General features: G+C 38.9%; 1 protein-coding gene and 1 long non-coding RNA gene across 8 annotated transcripts in view; one reads left to right on the plus strand and one right to left on the minus strand.

Annotated features, from left to right (window-relative positions):
* The window catches only part of LOC117344863, a 36,011-nt gene extending 11,353 nt beyond the window's left edge, over positions 1 to 24,658 (minus strand). For 3 of the 7 annotated variants that reach the window (XR_004536280.1, XR_004536279.1, XM_033907717.1), the window contains exons 1-13: positions 24,126 to 24,657; positions 21,023 to 21,086; positions 19,369 to 19,480; positions 18,949 to 19,008; positions 12,784 to 12,910; positions 11,434 to 11,582; positions 9,924 to 9,956; positions 8,484 to 8,554; positions 7,227 to 7,440; positions 6,674 to 6,753; positions 4,325 to 6,192; positions 4,077 to 4,111; positions 2,688 to 2,753 (exon numbers count right to left, since the gene is read on the minus strand). Coding sequence is in view for 5 of the 7 variants with exons in the window: in XM_033907717.1 (XP_033763608.1) it covers positions 2,688 to 2,753; positions 4,077 to 4,111; positions 4,325 to 6,192; positions 6,674 to 6,753; positions 7,227 to 7,440; positions 8,484 to 8,554; positions 9,924 to 9,956; positions 11,434 to 11,582; positions 12,784 to 12,910; positions 18,949 to 19,008; positions 19,369 to 19,480; positions 21,023 to 21,086; positions 24,126 to 24,452 (3,206 nt within the window). In the remaining 2 variants the exon portion in view is untranslated. Of the gene's footprint in view, positions 1 to 2,687; positions 2,754 to 4,076; positions 4,112 to 4,324; positions 6,193 to 6,673; positions 6,754 to 7,226; positions 7,441 to 8,483; positions 8,555 to 9,923; positions 9,957 to 11,433; positions 11,583 to 12,783; positions 12,911 to 18,556; positions 18,832 to 18,948; positions 19,009 to 19,368; positions 19,481 to 21,022; positions 21,087 to 24,125 lie in introns of those variants that run through there. The other 4 variants (XM_033907727.1, XM_033907748.1, XM_033907740.1 and 1 more) reach the window with 4 other exon arrangements.
* Positions 21,859 to 22,354, plus strand: LOC117344902. The gene is made up of 3 exons (XR_004536285.1): positions 21,859 to 22,079; positions 22,182 to 22,274; positions 22,317 to 22,354. It is a non-coding gene; the product is annotated as an uncharacterized LOC117344902 (long non-coding RNA).
* Positions 24,659 to 24,826: the final 168 nt, after the last annotated feature.

The raw sequence follows: 24,826 nt of genomic DNA on the forward strand, positions 1-24,826 counted from the left end.
GATACTGTAGTTCAGGGGGTGTACATGTAGTATAGATACTGTAGTTCAGGGGGTGTACATGTAGTATAGCTATAGTAGTTCAGGGGATGTACATGTAGTATAGCTATAGTAGTTCAGGGTGTGTACATGTAGTATAGATACTGTAGTTCAGGGGGTGTACATGTAGTATAGCTATAGTAGTTCAGGGGATGGTCATGTAGTATAGCTATAGTAGTTCAGGGGCTGTACATGTAGTATAGATACTGTAGTTCAGGGGGTGTACATGTAGTATAGCTATAGTAGTTCAGGGGGTGTACATGTAGTATAGTTATAGTAGTTCAGGGGGTGTACATGTAGTATAGCGATAGTAGTTCAGGGTGTGTACATGTAGTATAGATACTGTAGTTCAGGGTGTGTACATGTAGTATAGATACTGTAGTTCAGGGGGTGTACATGTAGTATAGCTATAGTAGTTCAGGGGGTGTACATGTAGTATAGTTATAGTAGTTCAGGGGGTGTACATGTAGTATAGATACTGTAGTTCAGGGGGTGTACATGTAGTATAGCTATAGTAGTTCAGGGGGTGTACATGTAGTATAGATACTGTAGTTCAGGGGGTGTACATGTAGTATAGCTATAGTAGTTCAGGGGGTGTACATGTAGTATAGTTATAGTAGTTCAGGGGGTGTACATGTAGTATAGCGATAGTAGTTCAGGGTGTGTACATGTAGTATAGATACTGTAGTTCAGGGTGTGTACATGTAGTATAGATACTGTAGTTCAGGGGGTGTACATGTAGTATAGCTATAGTAGTTCAGGGGATGTACATGTAGTATAGCTATAGTAGTTCAGGGTGTGTACATGTAGTATAGATACTGTAGTTCAGGGGGTGTACATGTAGTATAGCTATAGTAGTTCAGGGGATGGTCATGTAGTATAGCTATAGTAGTTCAGGGGGTGTACATGTAGTATAGATACTGTAGTTCAGGGGGTGTACATGTAGTATAGATACTGTAGTTCAGGGGGTGTACATGTAGTATAGATACTGTAGTTCAGGGGGTGTACATGTAGTATAGATACTGTAGTTCAGGGGGTGTACATGTAGTATAGCTATAGTAGTTCAGGGGGTGTACATGTAGTATAGCTATAGTAGTTCAGGGGCTGTACATGTAGTATAGATACTGTAGTTCAGGGGGTGTACATGTAGTATAGTTATAGTAGTTCAGGGGGTGTACATGTAGTATAGATACTGTAGTTCAGGGGGTGTACATGTAGTATAGCTATAGTAGTTCAGGGGGTGTACATGTAGTATAGATACTGTAGTTCAGGGGGTGTACATGTAGTATAGCTATAGTAGTTCAGGGGGTGTACATGTAGTATAGCTATAGTAGTTCAGGGGGTGTACATGTAGTATAGCGATAGTAGTTCAGGGGGTGTACATGTAGTATAGATACTGTAGTTCAGGGGGTGTACATGTAGTATAGATACTGTAGTTCAGGGGGTGTACATGTAGTATAGCTATAGTAGTTCAGGGGATGTACATGTAGTATAGCTATAGTAGTTCAGGGGGTGTACATGTAGTATAGATACTGTAGTTCAGGGGGTGTACATGTAGTATAGCTATAGTAGTTCAGGGGATGGTCATGTAGTATAGCTATAGTAGTTCAGGGGCTGTACATGTAGTATAGATACTGTAGTTCAGGGGGTGTACATGTAGTATAGCTATAGTAGTTCAGGGGGTGTACATGTAGTATAGTTATAGTAGTTCAGGGGGTGTACATGTAGTATAGCGATAGTAGTTCAGGGTGTGTACATGTAGTATAGATACTGTAGTTCAGGGTGTGTACATGTAGTATAGATACTGTAGTTCAGGGGGTGTACATGTAGTATAGCTATAGTAGTTCAGGGGGTGTACATGTAGTATAGATACTGTAGTTCAGGGGGTGTACATGTAGTATAGCGATAGTAGTTCAGGGGGTGTACATGTAGTATAGATACTGTAGTTCAGGGGGTGTACATGTAGTATAGATACTGTAGTTCAGGGGGTGTACATGTAGTATAGATACTGTAGTTCAGGGGGTGTACATGTAGTATAGATACTGAAGTTCAGGGGGTGTACATGTAGTATAGATACTGTAGTTCAGGGGGTGTACATGTAGTATAGCTATTGTAGTTCAGGGAGTGTACATGTAGTATAGCTATAGTAGTTCAGGGGGTGTACATGTAGTATAGCTATTGTAGTTCAGGGGGTGTACGTGTAGTATAGCTATTGTAGTTCAGGGGGTGTACATGTAGTATAGCTATAGTAGTTCAGGGGGTGTACATGTAGTATAGATACTGTAGTTCAGGGGGTGTACATGTAGTATAGCTATTGTAGTTCAGGGGTTGTACATGTAATATAGCTAGTGCACAGATTCTACATAAAAAGTGACTGTGTGTCTACAAAAAAAGCAGTGGCGGGGCATTTAATAAAATTTCTTACTGTAAATATCTCACGTTGAATTTGGTTTAAGAAATTGGCTACTCTTTCAATTTCTAGGAAGCCTTCAGTTAAAAGACTGTGGTGTGTAGTTGCCGATCAATGAGGTTTTTATGTGCTTTGATTAAGCCAACCATCCTCTTTCACAGAGAACAGACAGAGAAGCACTAATAGGGGCAGGTGTGGTTATTAGTTCGAGTGTGATCACTAAACTGATTTAAACACTCACTTCTGTTTGTTCAATGTCTTCACCTCGGCTACAATCTTCAGGTCTTCTTTTGGTGGTACAGGCTCACTACAATTCACAATACAAGGTTAAACAGTACACAAAATCAGGTTTAACAGTACACGAAATCAGGTTTAACAGAACACAAAATCAGGTTTAACAGTACACGAAATCAGGTTTAACAGTACACGAAATCAGGTTTAACAGTATTATACTGTAACAAGGAAGATGTTGAGGACTGGGCTGGTACTGTATAATACTGTAAAGATGAGGATGCGGAGTACCAGGTTGGTTCAGGTTTATGTGTAAAGATGAGGATGCTGAGTGGGGTGTGGATATCAGGCCACATGGTTTCGGTGTCTATGTAATTATGTTGTATAAATAATAGTTATATTAATAATACAGTTATATTAACTAGAGCTGTCACCGAGGGGGTGACAAGTATACCCCCGTTTTTCCATGATTGGTTTGGATACTTTGTGAAGCTGCCTATTTATGGTACTATAACCAAATCCAAAATGTTCTATGTTTAGGTAAGAACTAAGTGAATGCATAGCTTAACAAAATTTTGCTCGTTTTTAAAGAAAAAGGGGCCTAACTCTATTAGAACTGGTAATTTGGCAAAATCTTTGCATAGAGCTAAGCCTTATAGGATCCTCTAACTACATACCAAATTTTAGTTAAATCCATTGAAAACAAAGCAAATGCATAGCCGGACAAGCTATTAACAATTTTTACATAAAGGGGCATAACTCTGTAAAAAGGGTTTTTTTTCGGGAAGAAGCCGTTACTGGAGACACAATTTCATGCCATCCTTCAACTCTGTATAAAGTTTCAAGAAAATCCATCAAAAACTAAGTGATTGCATAGCCAGACAAAATTATGACACATTTTGTATGAAAAAGGGGCATAACTCTGTTAAAAAGGGCTAAAGTGACATAATTTGTTTAAAAGGACTACTTGGAGAAAATCACAACACCATATGGTCTTTTAACTATACACCAACTTTGTGAAAACTAAGGAAATGCATAACTGGACAAAATTATAACCATTTTTCAAATAAAGGGGCCATAACTATGTAAAAATAATTTTTTCGAAAAAAGCATTTACAGGCATATTAATAATACAGTTATATTAATAATACAGTAGCCATCCCTGATTGTTTACTGACTCCTAGATTTGAAATCAGTAGTTGGCTAAATGACAATACAATTACAATAGGAACATTTATAAGGGATGTGGTTAAAATTCATCAGCTGGTAGAATAGAAAATTACTGAAAAAATGTTACATGTTTTTATCGTATTAAGACAACAGCATCTTTTCAGAAGTCTTAGAGGAGTGAGTTAATACTTCTCCTCCAACCCTGGACCAAGTGGTATCCAATACTTACACTTTAGGTATAGGTGGCATATCGGCATCCTCCTTCTGTAAACAAAATATTGACTTGTTTTATCACGAGACAGTTGGAGTAAACTGACAATGTTATACAATAAGAACTTTCACTTGTATCAATATGTAGTCAAAACTAGAATGTGCCCTTTTTAAAACAGAATTATATTTTCTAATGCAGTTTGACAAAATGTTCTAGGATTATCATGTACCAGAAATATACATCATGTCTGATAATAAAGTACAAACCAGTTTTTCCTGGTGTGTGACCAGTTCATCACATACAATCTCCAACAGTTTCTTTGTGTCCACAACTGTCTGATCTTCATCCACATCCTCTACAAGCTCAGTTTCCTGTGGCTCCACTTGTGGTGCAGAGTGGAGTACCAATGGAGGCACCATTTCTTTCATGGATTGCTCCCCAGGACCAGACAGCACTTGTCCATCCATCACACAGGAGTTTTTCACCTCTTTGATATTGTCTAGGTGTGGCTGGTCATTTATTTCACTATTGCCGAGGCCACTGTCCAGTGTGAGGTTAGAGGTAGCATGAGACAGACCGACTGCACTGTCATCTCTTGTGGTCCCCTCACAACTCTCACCCTTCCCACTATCCAATGTGTACACAGACTGACAGCTACCTTTGCGTTTTAAACTGTCACTTGTCAGTGAATCCCTACCAGCACTATGACAGCGCCGTTTGACCTTTGACCTACGTGGAGTGGTCAGTTTGTTACTGATTTGACCACAGTTCTCACTAACATCCATACACTTTCTCCTGTAAATATCTAACAGGCTGGAGTAGTCTCCCCAACAATCCTGCTGGACATCCTCGTCCACCACAGCCTCGTCCACCACCACCTCATCACCCCTGATGTCTGCCAGCAGATCCTCCTCTGATTGACTCAGACCCAGTAAATTATCATCTGATTGGTTGATCCTATCCTCCACCACAGTGCTGACATCACTACCGTCCTCACTGCTGTCGTCCTGTAGTACATCCCAGTGTTCCTCTGTTACTCGCCTCTCTTGAATGTCCTCCTGCAGCGCCCTCAGCTCAGCCTCGATGTCCTCAAAAGTGAGAGTCCGGTCCTCTCGGATTCCTACATATAACTCATCACCCTCCCCCTTTTGTACAAAGATAGACTCGTGTTGGGGTTTGTCATCTTCAAAACAAACTTTTGTGTTACTGGACTTGCGTGACCTGGACGACGTTAGTTGTCTGGTTGACATGTTGGCAGATGATGGTCGCACAAGTCGGTTACTCTTATTGTGTTTAGATTGCTGTTTCTGATTGGTTATCAGTGACCCTGGGCCTCTCTGCTGTGGACTAGGTGACCTCTGACCCCTCCTTTGAGGACTTGGAGACCTACTTCTGTTAGAGGGACTTTCAGGACAGATTAACGTGTGAACTTGTCCTCCGTGTCCTACAGCCTGTACCTGTAGGGTAGAAGGCTTTCTACAATCTTTACCCTTATCATATCTTGAACACACTGCTTGTTTATTTTCATGTCTATCACTTTGAAAATATTTCAAACTTTGTTGTTTCCCTTGATTGTCACTCTTTGATGAAGAGGCTTTTTTATCGTTTTCTGCAGAACTTTGTCCAGCACTGCCTGCAGAAATTAATCTGATTTCACCCTGACCCGGTCTCTGACCACTAGGCCCATCTTTGTGATCTGGGTCCTCATCCCTCTTGACACCATTACCAAGATCAGTAGGTTTACAGGTTTCCTTTCCAGATTTTTCCTTCCTTTTATTGGTTGGGTTGGTAGGATCCTCGGCAAAACGAACAGACTTGCTTGCTGTCTGTGGTCGAGACTGGAGCTGACCAGCTGTATGTGGTCGAGAACTGCTGTCGGCAGACTGAGAATGACTTTGTCCACTAACGGCTGTCTGTGGTCTGGAAAGGACTGGACTTTGTTCATTGACAAGTCCAGTGTCTGAATCAGCGTTTTTTGACTGTGGACTATCTCCAGTTTTGGCATTGCTGGAACTGTTTTGTAGATTTAATTTGTTGTGTAGTTCTTCAACTTGTATTTCCTCTGTGATTTCAGGAACTGTTCTTCCAGTACTGATCTCTGTGGCGAATACTCGTGGATCCGGGGATACATTGCCTGGTAAATAATGGTTGTAATAATTATAATACTCGTGGATCCGGTGATACATTGCTTGGTAAATAATGGTCATAATACTTATAATACTCGTGGATCCGGTGATACATTGCTTGGTAAATAATGGTCATAATACTTATAATACTCGTGGATCAGGGGATACATATTGCTTGGTAAATATATTAGACATGGTAGCAATACTTATAATCCAGTCATAGATAGAGACTTTGTTGGATAGAGTTACAGGAAATCTATAAATCAGATCTGATCCTATGTACAATAGTAAAAGATACAGGAAAGGCTGGGTGTTCAAAGTGACAGAAATTGATACACTCAGGCTCTGGTTTTTCCCTCTAAATATAAATTCCATAGGAAAGCCTAACACAATATCATGAAAATTAAGCTTTGTTCCTTAAAGCCAATAATACTTTCTCGTATGATGAAACAAGGATCTGGTTACTGATCTATAAGGGTGATAAGTCACCTTGTTTGCGGCGTTCCATTGAGGCAGCACTGGCAGGGGGCACCACCGGTACATCTCTGTCCGTGGGGGTAGGAGTTGATCTGTAAACCGACATGGAAATAAGATTTACATTCACCAATTTCAGGAAATTGTTGGAATTTAGTGAAAATCCATAAAAAGGGTCAAAATGAAACATTTTTTACCAGATGCACAATTTTAAATATCAAAGGGATGTCATGAGATGCATGGAGTCTCACTAAAATTGGCATATTTTTAGGAAGAGTTGTCTGGTGAAGGAATGATCTGATTTTTCAACAAAGGGGCATAAATTGCATAAAAAAATAAAAACATCTTGAAATAAAAAAGACAAACTGAAAGGAAAGATACACAGATTCAAATCCTCACCCCACAAAAAAATAGAACGTTTTGTACAGTAAATCTGTATGTTATACACAAATATAGACAATACAAACTTGTACACAAAGTTTCATAGATATTGAACATGACAAACAGTAAAACTGCTGACAGGAATTGTAAACAGAAATCAGTCACAGTGAAGATACAACATGAATACCTGTCAAGTCTATCCGCCAGGTCAAGCTCAGAAAAATCCACCTTGACATTGTTGTCTCGGTTTTCATCCACACTGGATGCCTCTGAAGTGCGATGGATACTCTCCACGGTATGTGGGCGCTCATACAGATACTCATGAATGTTCGGTACCTGCTGGACAATCTCCCTACGGCGGGCAAGCGTGCGATTAGGTGGTGCACCATAGCTTTTTGTTTCTGAAAAAAACAACATGCAAAACAATAGGTTTATTTATACAGTTCACAGAGTTTCCCATACTCATTCAGCACAGTGGAGACTTATTAAGCTTGATGTACATACCTATCTAAACATAAAACAATGGTCAACATAATGATATGCCTAAAGCCACTTACCAGCCATAATACCACGACACTGTTTTATGGTGAGACCACCTCCTAGGGCCACTTACCTGCCACGATGCCACGACACTGTGGCCACTTACCTGCCACGATACTGTTTTATGGTGGGACCACCACCTAGGGCCACTTACCTGCCACGATGCCACGACACTGTGGCCACTTACCTGCCACGATACTGTTTTATGGTGGGACCACCGCCTAGGGCCACTTACCTGCCACGATGCCACAGCACTGTTTTATGGTGGAACAACTGCCTAGGGCCACATATGTGCCACGATGCCACAACTCTGTTTGATGGTGGGACCACTGCCTAGGGCCACTTACCTGCCACGAAGCCACGGTTCTGTTTTATGGTGGGACTACCGCCTAGGGCCACTTACCTACCACAATGCCACGACACTGTTTTACAGTGGGACCACTGCCTAGGGCCACTTACCTGCCACGATGCCACGACACTGTTTTACAGTGGGACCACTGCCTAGGGCCACTTACCTGCCACGATGCCACGACACTGTTTTACAGTGGGACCACTGCCTAGGGCCACTTACCTGCCACGATGCCACGACACTGTTTTACAGTGGGACCACTGCCTAGGGCCACTTACCTGCCACAATACTGTTTGATGGTGGAACAACTGCCTAGGGCCACTTACCTGCCATGATGCCACAACACTGTTTGATGGTGGAACAATTTAACTTCCTAGGGCCACTTACCTGCTACGATGCCACGACACTGTTTGATGGTGGGACCACCGCCTAGGGCCACTTACCTACCACAATGCCACAGCCTTGTTTGATGGTGGGACCACTGCCTAGGGCCACTTACCTGCCACGATGCCACAACACTGTTTGATGGTGGGACCACCGCCTAGGGCCACTTACCTGCTACGATGCCACGACACTGTTTGATGGTGGGACCACCGCCTAGGGCCACTGGCTTCAAAGGCTGCAATCTAGAAAAAAAATCATATAAAATAAAAAGAGAGGTCTAAAATTTACAGAGGAATAATTTCAGAAGAGGGAGAGCGGCAACAATTGCAAGATAGGGAGAGACTGGATGAATAACAGATTATTGGTATATATAGCTAAACTCAGTTGATTCTTATTTGATGTTTGATTGCTTATTTCAACTGTTAAATGGCAAATGTCTGATAATATGTTTACATGTATTATTTTCTATCTCTCTATTTCTGATCTTTTTCTGTCGGCAATAACACAACATATGTTGAAGTGTTGATGAGTGATGATTTGGTACGCAGTATGTTTTTAATTTTTGGACTAAACAAACAGATCAGCTTCTCCAAGCTTTTATTTTCCTTTGTTAGTACAAGTAAAGGATTATCAATGGATTATAACTGCGATTTTAATCACATTCCCGATGAAAAGCCATGCTGCATGCTAGTACATGTCAAAGTTATAATAGGCTCTAGAGATCAGTGTAAGTATGAGACAAATCTGTGTTTGGGATCATGCAGTGTAGAAAACAAGACACTTCTGGGTGGTGTAATAACATATACGCTGTATAAGGAATTATTATGAACACAAGAGACAGAGGTACCAGATACAGTTGATGGCTTTATTGTTGTCCTGTGTGTAGGACCGTTAACAGCTCTACATCAGCCAAGGTTCACAACTCTGAAATCTACGGACCAAGGTCCATCGAGTGATTTTCCAAAAATTGTCCTAATAATTTTTTTATTTCATAAATCAAAGATGGCCATCGGCATCTATCTGGTTTTTCCTGGTTTTCCCTGGTTTTTTTCTGGTTTTCCCTGGTTTTCCCTGGTAGTCAAATGAGGCTAATAACGAGCAGTATACCTACAGATATGAATGATTTGGGGATGAAAAGGATTTAATCCTATAATAGAGAAATTACAAACTTTCAAAATCTAATATGGTTGCCAGGATTGTGAATAATTCACAAGTCAGAATTTCATGGACTATTATATGCATAATTAAAGTTCTCTGAAAACATTTTAGGATATTGAAATCCAGTCAGGATCAGATGGACTATAGACAACTCATTACTGAAAAGCCTGACAAGATACGGGAGGTTCAGGACAATTACCTCTCTCATTTTCAAAATGGCAGCCATGGATGGACTGGTGATGGAAAGGGAGATAATTTACCTCAACAAAATAGTGAGTGTGAGGGAGTAGTGTCAGAAAGTGAGGGGAGGAATAAGGATGTTACAACGGACACAAGTCTTGGTGTTACATATGGACAGTTAAACAGTCAGTATGTTACAGTGTGTATGATATTCTGGGCCGTGACACAGTCTGTGACCATTACTACAGGGTATACACATGCCAGTAATGTTACCTGCGGGAATGTTCAGAAGAAGGCCTACAAGTACTAGAAAGGAAAACAGCACAAATCTTCAAATAGTCACATCATATAGTCAATGAATCATTTCACTGCTGTTGAATTCTATCCGTGGACAACGAAAGAATATCACTATTGTGAACAGTATCAATAGTACAATTAAACTGGGGCTAAGAGAGTAAAATGTTTTGTCATTGGACAGCTCGCTTAAAGTAGGCGGGGCTTCAAGGACACAGACTAGTTGTGCACACATGTCCGGCTGTGTACAGGAGTTCCCCACGTAGGGAGAATTTGAACTTGCAGTATTTGCCTAAATTACAATATCCGTATGATTGAATACAAAATTAAATAAAGAATCTGTATTTTGTTCCTTGCTCAAACTCTTTTTGGTCACAACTTCCCCTTCACCCGTCTCCAACACACTGACGTTGTGGTTATAGTCCCCTCGTTTTCTGATTTCTTTAATTATTGTCAGTCTCGCTTCTTTTTTGTTCTTTGACTCGTCTGTCTAATGCTCTTAATTTTATGATTTCCTTCTCACCCTGATGCCAATTTTAAGGCTTAACCCAATGGTTGATTAGTTACTAGGAAGCTTCTCTCAGGTTAGAAAAACATATTGTTTCTCATTTGAAACAAGTTAGACCAAGATGACGAATATCCCTAACTAGTTTACTACCTCACTTTGGGTTGAATAATTTCAGTACCCATGTGACAACTTTTTGGTAAAAAACAGCCCTGGCCATGAGGTAAACCGCAACTTGAGTTAAACAACGACATCAATGCCGATAAAGATCGTAGATTTAGTTTACTACTACTAGTATTAACGGTAGGCCTGATCAACGTGGTATAAAACACCTCGGGGTAGTAGCAGTTCTAACTGCAATCTGAACTCGAATGGCTAAAAGACAAATAGAATATGCTGTCAATATTATTGTTCCTCTGGATAGTCCAAATCCCTATTTCTGTGGTTATTTTTATAAAAACATGTGCCGAATTTATATATCATTTTCCGGTGTTGTCAACATTTTAATTCACCACCGTAACATGAGTGGTGTACGGATTACCGTTTCAATACAATCAACACTCATCAAGATAGTGAGGTACTTCTGTCGTCCACAGGTAGGGTTCAACGCCAGTAAAATACAAAGTATCAGTTGATATATTGAATATCTTCTTCTATAAAAACGTTTTTGTAGAAAAGTTGCTGGGTTCAAAGTGTTCAAACAATTACTGACCAGTACATTTATTGTTAAACGTTCCTGTTCCAGGGTTTCTAGGGTAAAATAGATTGCTGATTTAAAAGGACATAAAATGTACAGAAGATCTGGAAGATAATCTCTGGTCAAGCTAAAGTTCAGTACAGAAGATCTAAATGGTCATCTCTGGTCAAGCTAAAGTTCAGTACAGAAGATCTGGAGGGTCATTTCTGGTCAAGCTAAAGTTCAGTACAGAAGATCTAGAGGGTCATCTCTGGTCAAGCTAAAGTTCAGTAACAAAGTATACTTACTTTCCCTTCAATAGCTTTCCCTGTTTCTTGTTTGGACTTTCCGTATTGCTCTTGGCGAGGACCTTCCCCATATGGAAGGTAGCGAATGTGGTCCTCTGTTTCATCTCGCCAGATGGTGTTTTACAATGGTCAGGTGATTTTCCTTTCTCCTGAGATGAGAAAAGTTTTACATGGCTATAACTACTACACATATTGAGTTTAGTTAGAAATAGTTAGGATGGCAGTCACCAAAGAAGCCCTTTCCCCAGTTTCATCAATGTTCCTTAAATTAAGAACTTAATTTCCTGTTAATCGCTTTCTTGGATTTAAGTAAAACTAGAACTGTCGCCAGGATGGCTGACTAATACCCCCGTAATCTGCATGAGTCAATGGTGAATTGGAACTCTTAATTAGAGGCTAACTCAGATAACCCAGTAATATAGTCACCAGTTGCCATAGCAACCATAATTTTGAGGAAAAGAAAGTGAGATGCACATCTGCATATGGTCCGCTATATTTGTGTGAAGTTTCATTGCAATTGGCCATTCGGTTTAGGAGTTGTCCAGACAAACTTAAAGTTATGGTTCTTATCAGAAAACCTGTTTATAGTGACCAGTTGTCATAGCAACCATAATTTTGAGAAAAAGAAAGTGGCATGCACATCTTCACATGATCATTAATATGTGTGTGAAGTTTCATTGGAATTGGCCCATCGGTTTAGGAGGTTTAGGAGGAGTTGTCTAACTTTGTTGCGGGGGTATAAAAATCCAAGCTGAGGACACTGTCCCTCACTCTTTTATTGCTTTCAAATTCAAACGGAAAATCTTACTTGAAAGCATTTCCTAAAGCATAGGCATGTTGATGAAACTGAGATCCAAACTTGAAGCATGATCAGAGTACAGATACACATGGACTGTCTTGAACTAGAGATTCTTAAATTCCTCTACCCAAGAAACATCAATGATGACACATGCTTAATTCTACACACAGCTCTACAGCTAGACCAGGACCCCTTTAAGGGTCTACACACAGCTAGACCAGGACCCCTTTAAGGGTCTACACACAGCTAGACCAGGTCCCCTTTAAGGGTCTACACACAGCTAGACCAGGACCCCTTTAGGAGTCTACACACAGCTAGACCTGGACCCCTTTAGGAGTCTACACACAGCTATACAGCTAGACCAGGACCCCTTTAGGAGTCTACACACAGCTAGACCAGGACCCCTTTAGGAGTCTACACACAGCTAGACCAGGATCCCTTTAGGGCTTTAGTGAATGAGTACAACTGAATACACCATTTTTATCAATATGCACCATCAGAGAGTCATGCTGGAGATAAAAGCTGTCTACAAACCGTTTATGTATACTTACAATATTTAAGTCGTCTGTGGTGTAGTTAATTGAATGTTTGAATGGGTTCTTGATACAGTGGTTGACTTTTTTCAATGAATCCTCGGGAGTGATGAAAACAGAAGAACCAGGTGTCAATCTACCATTCCTGTAACACCAAACAGTTGTCATATAGTGTACAGTCTACCATTCCTGTAACACCAAACAGTTGTCATATAATGTACAGTCTACCATTCCTGTAACACCAAACAGTTGTCATATAGTGTACAGTCTACCATTCCTGTAACACCAAACAGTTGTCATATAATGTACAGTCTACCATTCCTGTAACACCAAACAGTTGTCATATAATGTACAGTCTACCATTCCTGTAACACCAAACAGTTGTCATATAATGTACAGTCTACCATTTCTGTAACACCAAACAGTTGTCATATAGTGTACAGTCTATCATTCTGTAACACCAAACAATTGTCATATAGTGTACAGTCTATCATTCTGTAACACCAAACAGTTGTCATATAATGTACAGTCTACTATTCCTGTAACACCAAACAGTTGTCATATAATGTACAGTCTACCATTCCTGTAACACCAAACAGTTGTCATATAATGTACAGTCTACCATTCCTGTAACACCAAACAGTTGTCATATAATGTACAGTCTACCATTCCTGTAACACCAAACAGTTGTCATATAGTGTACAGTCTACCATTCATGTAACACCAAACAGTTGTCATATAATGTACAGTCTACCATTCCTGTAACACCAAACAGTTGTCTAATAATGTACAGTCTACCATTCCTGTAACAACACCAAACAGTTGTCATATAATGTACAGTCTACCATTCCTGTAACACCAAACAGTTGTCATATAGTGTACAGTCTACCATTCCTGTAACACCAAACAGTTGTCATATAATGTACAGTCTACCATTCCTGTAACACCAAACAGTTGTCATATAATGTACAGTCTACCATTCCTGTAACACCAAACAGTTGTCATATAGTGTACAGTCTACCATTCCTGTAACACCAAACAGTTGTCATATAATGTACAGTCTACCATTCATGTAACACCAAACAGTTGTCATATAATGTACAGTCTACCATTCCTGTAACACCAAACAGTTGTCTTATAATGTACAGTCTACCATTCCTGTAACACCAAACAGTTGTCATATAGTGTACAGTCTACCATTCCTGTAACACCAAACAGTTGTCATATAATGTACAGTCTACCATTCATGTAACACCAAACAGTTGTCATATAGTGTACAGTCCACCATTCCTGTAACACCAAACAGTTGTCATATAATGTACAGTCTACCATTCATGTAACACCAAACAGTTGTCATATAGTGTACAGTCCACCATTCCTGTAACACCAAACAGTTGTCATATAGTGTACAGTCTACCATTCCTGTAACACCAAACAGTTGTCATATAATGTACAGTCTACCATTCATGTAACACCAAACCGTTGTCATATAATGTACAGTCTACCATTCCTGTAACACCAAACAGTTGTCATATAATGTACAGTCTACCATTCCTGTAACACCAAACAGTTGTCATATAGTGTACAGTCAACCATTCCTGTAACACCAAACAGTTGTCATATAATGTACAGTCTACCATTCCTGTAACACCAAACAGTTGTCATATAATGTACAGTCTACCATTCCTGTAACACCAAACAGTTATCATATAGTGTACAGTCTACCATTCCTGTAACACCAAACAGTTGTCATATAGTGTACAGTCTACCATTCCTGTAACACCAAACAGTTGTCATATAATGTACAGTCTACCATTCCTGTAACACCAAACAGTTGTCATATAATGTACAGTCTACCATTCCTGTAACACCAAACAGTTGTCATATAGTGTACAGTCTACCATTCCTGTAACACCAAACAGTTGTCATATAATGTACAGTCTACCATTCATGTAACACCAAACAGTTGTCATACAGTGGACAGTCTACCATTCCTGTAACACCAAACAGTTGTCATATAATGTACAGTCTACCATTCCTGTAACACCAAACAGTTGTCATATAATGTACAGTCTACCATTCCTGTAACACCAAACAGTTATCATATAGTGTACAGTCTACCATTCCTGTTACACCAAACAGTTGTCTTATAATGTACAGTCTACCATTCCTGTAACACCAAACAGTTGTCATATAATGTACAGTCTACCATTCCTGTAACACCAAACAGTTGTCATATAATGTACAGTCTACCATTCCTGTAACACCAAACAGTTGTCATATAATGTACAGTCCACCATTCATGTAACACCAAACAGTTGTCATATAGTGTACAGTCTACCATTCCTGTAACACCAAACAGTTGTCATATAATGTACAGTCTACCATTCCTGTAACAACACCAAACAGTTGTCATATAATGTACAGTCTACCATTCCTGTAACACCAAACAGTTGTCATATAATGTACAGTCTACCATTCCTGTAACACCAAACAGTTGTCATATAGTGTACAGTCTACCATTCCTGTAACACCAAACAGTTGTCATATAATGTACAGTCTACCATTCCTGTAACACCAAACAGTTGTTATATAATGTACAGTCTACCATTCCTGTAACACCAAACAGTTGTCATATAATGTACAGTCTACCATTCCTGTAACACCACACAGTTGTCATATAGTGTACAGTCTATCATTCCTGTAACACCAAACAGTTGTCATATAATGTACAGTCTACCATTCCTGTAACACCAAACAGTTGTCATATAATGTACAGTCTACCATTCCTGTAACACCAAACAGTTGTCATATAGTGTACAGTCTACCATTCCTGTAACACCAAACAGTTGTCATATAATGTACAGTCTACCATTCCTGTAACACCAAACAGTTGTCATATAATGTACAGTCTACCATTCCTGTAACACCAAACAGTTGTCATATAATGTACAGTCTACCATTCCTGTAACACCAAACAGTTGTCATATAATGTACAGTCTACCATTCCTGTAACACCAAACAGTTGTCATATAATGTACAGTCTACCATTCCTGTAACACCAAACAGTTGTCATATAGTGTACAGTCCACCATTCCTGTAACACCAAACAGTTGTCATATAGTGTACAGTCTACCATTCCTGTAACACCAAACAGTTGTCATATAATGTACAGTCTACCATTCCTGTAACACCAAACAGTTGTCATATAATATACAGTCTACCATTCCTGTAACACCAAACAGTTGTCTTATAATGTACAGTCTACCATTCCTGTAACACCAAACAGTTGTCATATAGTGTACAGTCTACCATTCATGTAACACCAAACAGTTGTCATATAATATACAGTCTACCATTCCTGTAACACCAAACAGTTGTCATATAATGTACAGTCTACCATTCCTGTAACACCAAACAGTTGTCATATAGTGTACAGTCTACCATTCCTGTAACACCAAACAGTTGTCATATAATGTACAGTCTACCATTCCTGTAACACCAAACAGTTGTCATATAATGTACAGTCTACCATTCCTGTAACACTAAACAGTTGTCATATAATATACAGTCTACCATTCCTGTCACACCAAACAGTTGTCATATAGTGTACAGTCTACCATTCCTGTAACACCAAACAGTTGTCATATAATGTACAGTCTACCATTCCTGTAACACTAAACAGTTGTCATATAATGTACAGTCTACAATTCCTGTAACACCAAACAGTTGTCATATAATGTACAGTCTACCATTCCTGTAACACCAAACAGTTGTCATATAGTGTACAGTCCACCATTCCTGTAACACCAAACAGTTGTCATATAGTGTACAGTCTACCATTCCTGTAACACCAAACAGTTGTCATATAATGTACAGTCTACCATTCCTGTAACACCAAACAGTTGTCATATAATATACAGTCTACCATTCCTGTAACACCAAACAGTTGTCTTATAATGTACAGTCTACCATTCCTGTAACACCAAACAGTTGTCATATAGTGTACAGTCTACCATTCCTGTAACACCAAACAGTTGTCATATAATATACAGTCTACCATTCCTGTAACACCAAACAGTTGTCATATAATGTACGGTCTACCATTCCTGTAACACCAAACAGTTGTCATATAGTGTACAGTCTACCATTCCTGTAACACCAAACAGTTGTCATATAATGTACAGTCTACCATTCCTGTAACACCAAACAGTTGTCATATATGAAAGTATGATATATAAAATTGTGAGTGTGGCAGTAAACTTAATATATCAACATTGAACTTTATCTTAAATACCATCACTTTTATAAACAATTCAATTTACTAAAAGACATACGCCATAAATTAATCAAATATAGAAGTGTTTTTGTTCTATCATTTCAGTGGAAATAAACATATACCTACTGGATATACCAGGTGTGTTGAGTGAGCATTGCATACATGTATGTCAATGAGATATTATAAGCTACAGATAATACAGGTGTGATATTTTTACAGTGAGACAGGTGTGATATGATTACAGACAGGTGTGATATGATAACAGACAGGTGTGATATGTCTACAGACAGGTGTGATATGATTACAGACAGGTGTGATATGATAACAGACAGGTGTGATATTTTAACAGTGAAACAGGTGTGATATGATTACAGACAGGTGTGATATGATAACAGACAGGTGTGATATTTTAACAGTGAAACAGGTGTGATATGATTACAGACAGGTGTGATATGATTACAGACAGGTGTGGTATGATTACAGACAGGTGTGATATGATTACAGACAGGTGTGATATGATAACAGACAGGTGTGATATTTTAACAGTGAAACAGGTGTGATATGATTACAGACAGGTGTGGTATGTCTACAGACAGGTGTGATATGATAACAGACAGGTGTGATATTTTAACAGTGAAACAGGTGTGATATGATTACAGACAGGTGTGATATGATAACAGACAGGTGTGATATGATTACAGACAGGTGTGATATGTTTACAGACAGGTGTGATATGTTTACAGACAGGTGTGATATGTTTACAGACAGGTGTGATATGTTTACAGACAGGTGTGATATGTTTACAGACAGGTGTGATATGTCTACAGACAGGTGTGATATGTCTACAGACAGGTGTGATATGTTTACAGACAGGTGTGATATGATAACAGACAGGTGTGATATTTTAACAGTGAAACAGGTGTGATATGATTACAGACAGGTGTGATATGATTACAGACAGGTGTGGTATGATTACAGACAGGTGTGATATGATTACAGACAGGTGTGATATGATAACAGACAGGTGTGATATTTTAACAGTGAAACAGGTGTGATATGATTACAGACAGGTGTGGTATGTCTACAGACAGGTGTGATATGATAACAGACAGGTGTGATATTTTAACAGTGAAACAGGTGTGATATGATTACAGACAGGTGTGATATGATAACAGACAGGTGTGATATGATTACAGACAGGTGTGATATGTTTACAGACAGGTGTGATATGTTTACAGACAGGTGTGATATGTTTACAGACAGGTGTGATATGTCTACAGACAGGTGTGATATGTCTACAGACAGGTGTGATATGTTTACAGACAGGTGTGATATGTTTACAGACAGGTGTGATATGATTACAGACAGGTGTGATATGATTACAGACAGGTGTGATATGTTTACAGACAGGTGTGATATGATTACAGACAGGTGTGATATGTTTACAGACAGGTGTGGTATGATTACAGACAAGAGTGATTAATTGATGCTTAGTATCATATGAAATCTTACCATCATAGAATCACTCAGAAAGACAAAACAATTAGATATATCATTAAACTTATCAATAAGTCACTTTTTTAGAATAGATTTTTGGTTTTAATTTATCAGAAATACACAGACATGAAAGCGATATGCAATGAGTTCTACTTAAAATAGTTTCTAACTCACGACATGGTAAACAAATCTACAGCAGTATAGCATAGAATGAAATAAACAGCAGTAATTATGATAGTCTCATGAGAGAAGAGAGAGTTGTGGATGTAAGTATGGTGTTCTATAAGGACAGCTATCTAACACAGTGCTGTTAGTGTGAGAGTTGTGGATGTGTATAAGTATGGTGTTCTATAAGGACAGCTATCTAACACAGTGCTGTTAGTGTGAGAGCTGTGTAGAAGTCTCACCTTAACTTAACTCCCTTCCTGTCAGGTACCCGCGCATGTTTACCTATCTCCCCACTGGGTCTGTTTACATACACAATGTAACATCAACACACAGTTCAACACAGGAGAAACATTCATTTATAGTCTGATTCAATGAATAATTAGTAAGACTGCACATACAGCTGATTGTGACATTCTAAAACCTTATCAATGATTCTAGGGACATTATAAAGCTGATTTTGACATTCTAAAACCTTGTCAGTGATTCTATCATACAGTTGATTTTGTCATTCTAAACCTTGTTTTATTGGGAAATCAAAATAAAAAAACATCAAAATTTTAATACATTAATTGTATTGTAATCAATAATGAATTTCAAAACACTTTTCACATATTATGTTATTATGACAACAATGACAAGACTGATATAATCAGACTTACCTAAGGAAGAAGGCAGGAGACCCATAAGGTGAACGGCCAGACAATGAGGAACGATTTTCTGGACCAGGAGAGGATTTGATCTTGCGATGAGACTTTGAACTCCCAGAATTCGCTAAAAAAAGAGTTATGACAACAGTCAGTACAGGGTTACCTAAACCTAGTTTGTCTGTTATATTACCTGGTTATAATCAGTACAGGGTTACAGTAACCTAGTTTGTCAGTTATATCAGCTATAATCAGTACAGGGTTACAGTAACCTAGTTTGTCAGTTATACATGGTTATATACAGAACAGGGTTACAGTAACCTAGTTTGTCAGTTATACCTGGTTATTTCAGCATAAAAAATGTTACGGGTCATTCCATGACACTGCCACACTTTGTAAAGTTCCACCAAACATAGTCCAGATGATTTTAAACCTTACCTCTGGTAAATTATTTACATGTATATGTTTTTAACATCTTAAATCCATTTTAAGCAATATTTTCCTCTGAGAGTTAAAACATTTTGTTGGTGTATCAACATTCTGTAATCCGTATATAATGAGTATGTGTCTATACTACAGAGCTGTAGTTTGGACAGTTGACAAGTCTATTTGTTGGTACTGGACTACACAGGGAGATATCAATGACTAGATAAGTCACATTGTATTACGGTAACAAAATAACAACCTGCTGATCAAACAATGACAGTGTCACCTCTGATAAGACAATAATACACAACATCCAGTACACTGATACACAGGGTAATAATACATGATGGTCCAAATCCTGGTACTATTAAACACTGAAAAAAAAAAAGAACAAAAATAGGATACTCTTATAGAATAAATCTAGTCAGATAGCAAATGACTTTGATCCTGAGGACACCTCCAAATAAAACCATCTTGGTGATCATTTGTCTATTTAATTAAAGCCCAAACTGGCTATCTGTCCGACAACTCAAAAATAAAACCATCTTGGTGATCATTTGTCTATTTGATTAAAGCCCAAACTGGCTATCTGTGCCTTAATCACCGCTGACACTAACCTCTAGGTGCTGCTGATTTAGATCGAGTCCCACCAGTAAATTCTCCGATACTTTTTTGAGTTGTAGATTGTGTCACACTTATGTGTTCCTGAATACTTCTAGGGGCTGCAGACTTAGACCTAGTACCAGAGGCGTGCTCCCGAATACTTTTGGGGGCTGCAGACTTAGATCTTGTACCAGAAGCGTGCTCCCTGAGGAACACTTTCGCAAGCTGATTGAATGATGGGTCGTTTCTCCATTTTAAGATTTCCACAAGAAATTCGCTCCTTTTTTCGAGCTCTTCGTCATTCACTACTGACATGTTAATCCTACAGCTTTAATTAATCTGTACCTTGGCATTGAAAACTTAATTAAACCTGCTCTGTCTCAAATATCACCTTAGATTGACATAGCCACTACCGAGATTGGTTCATGTTAATTGTAGCAACAGAGGGGCAATCTACAGGGTAACACATACATACTTCTCCAATAACACCAGAAAACCCTCAAATTATAGCAGTGATAATAGTAGGCAAAATAAACTTCATCTAGTCATACTCATCAAAATATCTAATTTGTTTAAAACTTTGTCTTAAGCGGTTGTTTATGTTTGGTTTAACTGTTCCCTGGGCTGCCCCTATACATACCTGTACATGTCCGAGACGTCTGCTTCTCTGGTGGTAGATTGTCTACACTAAGGAATGGTTCCATCTGTTGGTAAAGACAAAGCCTCTCATTATAATGTCATTTTAATCTATTGGTAATCTGGTCACAGTTCGGTGACCGACTATAAACATGGCCCCAATATATAAAACAGGAGACCTGACTCGCGGGGATTTAAAGCAACAATGAAAACTAAACAGAAATGTGTACATTGAATTTGATCAAATGCATGAAGACATTAGTAGAGTTGTTAATAATCAAGGTTGAAGCAGCAAGTTCAGGATATTATAACTCTCAGCGAATGGATTCACCTTATCATTACAATTCATTATCTAGAATCTACACCTTCACTTCTGGATTACCAGAGGATGTGTCATTTCTATATCTATCCAGTTTCTGATGGACACACAGGAATTATGGTGAAATATGTAAGGGAACAATTTACTGGTTAGAGTTAACAGGATAAAGCTGTCATGTAAAGCTTGTTTGTATTTTAGAGTATATGGACAGACATTGAGTGGTACAGAGATAAAGTGTGGTTTGTATGGACAGACGTTGAGAGGTACAGAGATAAAGCGTGGTTTGTACAGAGTGTATGGACAGATGTGTGGTACAGTGGTAAAGTGTGGTTTGTACAGAGTGTATGGACAGACATTGTGTGATACCTAGGTAAAGTGTGGTTTGTATGGACAGACATTGTGTGGTACAGAGGTAAAGTGTGGTTTGTACAGAGTGTATGGACAGACATTGTGTTGTACAGAGGTAAAGTGTGGTTTGTACAGAGTGTATGGACAGACATTGTGTGGTACAGAGGTAAAGTGTGGTTTGTACAGAGTGTATGGACAGACATTGTGTGGTACAGAGGTAAAGTGTGGTTTGTACAGAGTGTATGGACAGACATTGTGTGGTACAGAGGTAAAGTGTGGTTTGTATGGACAGACATTGTGTGGTACAGAGATAAAGTGTGGTTTGTATGGACAGACATTGTGTGGTACAGAGATAAAGTGTGGTTTGTATGGACAGACATTGTGTGGTACAGACGTAAAGTGTGGTTTGTACAGAGTGTATGGACAGACATTGTGTGGTACAGAGGTAAAGTGTGGTTTGTACAGAGTGTATGGACAGACATTGTGGGGTACAGAGATAAAGTGTGGTTTGTATGGACAGACATTGTGTGGTACAGAGGTAAAGTGTGGTTTGTACAGAGTGTATGGACAGACATTGTGGGGTACAGAGGTAAAGTGTGGTTCGTATGGACAGACATTGTGTGGTACAGAGGTAAAGTGTGGTTTGTACAGAGTGTATGGACAGACATTGGGTGGTACAGAGGTTAAGTGTGGTTTGTACAGAGTGTATGGACAGACATTGGGTGGTACAGAGGTTAAGTGTGGTTTGTACAGAGTGTATGGACAGACATTGTGGGGTACAGAGGTAAAGTGTGGTTCGTATGGACAGACATTGTGTGGTACAGAGGTAAAGTGTGGTTTGTACAGAGTGTATGGACAGACATTGGGTGGTACAGAGGTTAAGTGTGGTTTGTACAGAGTGTATGGATAGACATTGTGTGGTACAGAGGTAAAGTGTGGTTGTATGGACAGACATTGTGTGGTACAGAGATAAAGTGTGGTTTGTAACACTAGTAGAGCTTTTGTGTTATGAGATATCTCAACCTGTGGTAAAAGTTATTTAGTTGATAGTTAGCATGAGTGTATTTTAACCTAAGACATTTTCTACCAAATCAAAGTATGTTAAATTAAAGTGTCTAATGTCACAAGACACATAACATTGATTTCCATTAGCAAGTAACTTTGTAGGAAAATTCCCTGTCATTATATATATAGGCCTATATGTCAAAATAAGGGCAAACAACACTTTCGATAGAAGCATTGTTTACATTCTGTGACACTTCAACTTCAAACTAAAGTAATGTAAATTCTTTAAATATCTAGATGCATTTTTCATTTCATTTTCTCAAATAAAATATATATATATATTGTGGCTTCAAAGGTTTACATTTGGGACAATGAATGATAAAGTTAATGGGATTCAGATTATTTTTCATCTAATTATTAAAAGATTGTTCAGGTTTAAAGCTACAGATTGATTCTTTATTGAAGTATCTTTTTCTGGTACAAAGAACAGACAGCTGTTTGTTCTGATTCTGGCATATGACAATAGGCTGATAATCATATTTTAACAGTTGAGAAAGAATGCAGTGACCACACTGGGACTCTAACCCAGAACCATCAAACTCTAGATTGACCCTCTAACCATTTCAGCTACCAGGCTACTGGCATTCAGTCCGTGTGCAGTTCGTGTAGAGTTTTTAGTGTATTGAAGAGGATCGTAGAGGAGTGGAAATAACACATCTAGTGATTTAGATTTAATAATTAGATCAAACTTATTTTACAATTACTCACAGAAATGTTGAAAATGACATATTTAGGGGATAATACTTAATGATAAACAATAAGAAAATACAGAAATAGTATTGAATACTACTGTGTGAAACATTTTATAAGAACTACTTTTGTTTACAATGTATGTATAAAATTAGTAGTTTTTTTCTTTCCCTTCGCTATACCAATCAGCCTGTTTGGCATGTTGCACCATTTTATTTGAATCAGAACAGGAATTAAAGAACACATATTCCTGCTGAGTGCTTTACAGGGATCAAACCTTGGTCTGGTGTTATAATCCATGCCTCTAATGCTATCTACTGAGCCAAAGAACATTCTCTGTCAGCCAGCTGACCAGTGACAGCAACATACTGTACTTGACACAAAGTACTAATTTTAATGACCCCCCCCCCCCCCCCCCCCCCCCCCCCTTTTCACATCAGTATATCTGTATAGCAGCATCAGCCGCAGTACTAGTCCGAATTTTCTGACGATCTTACTATGTAAATCGCCACAAGGCAGCTTTAACATCAGAACCCTTCGGATTACCGCAGTACCAACAGGCAAATGGATTATCTCCGCCACCCGTACATACAGTATTCCAATTTACATGTATTCCTAAAAAATAATACACATCTATCTCTGTAAATGTACCAGCACGACGAGTTCTTCACCTAACACCACCTACCTCGTGAGATTTAATAGGACGTCCCCTAGTTTTCACTGATGAATGTTGTTTGATCTTGGAGGAAGTCTTTCTGCCAGAAAACCCGACCGATTTATTGGATCTGATGCTGGTAGGCTCCCTCGAGTGACCATTTACGACGGGTCCATCATCTAGGGGGATGTCGATCTCTACAATCAAATCTGGGTCGTGTTCAAATAACATGTACGAGTACTCGTTATTGTCGGACGGTATCGTAGGGTCCTGACCACAAGGTTCACTACCATTATTTTGGACACGGTGAAAGTTTTCCGAGTGACCGGGCGAACCCTGCCCTTTCAAATCAGCCATGTCTAATCTGTCTACTTAGAACATAGGATTATGACAATGGACGTAATTCAAAACTGAAAGTGTGCCAACAAGTTTAAAATAAGACGAGACATGGATATGACGGACAAGGTACCAAAGCACCTGTGCACTCTTAGGTGTACTGTATTATCCGGTCATTGCAGCAACGTTGTCAACCATGTTGTTTACATTTTTTCACTCTCATTTTCAATTACATCCGCTTAGAAATGTAATTCCATGATGGCGTTTAAAGCGGTAAATGGTAATGGAATAAACAGATAAGTTAATTTTAATGCGTTTTAAATCAGTTTTCATATGTTAAAAGGTGTCATGTGCTAACAATTGGCGTATGACATGTAAACGAAAGTACAACGTAT

This window comes from Pecten maximus, chromosome 2 (genome assembly GCF_902652985.1).
Source record: "Pecten maximus chromosome 2, xPecMax1.1, whole genome shotgun sequence".
NCBI classification, from domain to species: Eukaryota; Metazoa; Mollusca; class Bivalvia; order Pectinida; family Pectinidae; genus Pecten; species Pecten maximus.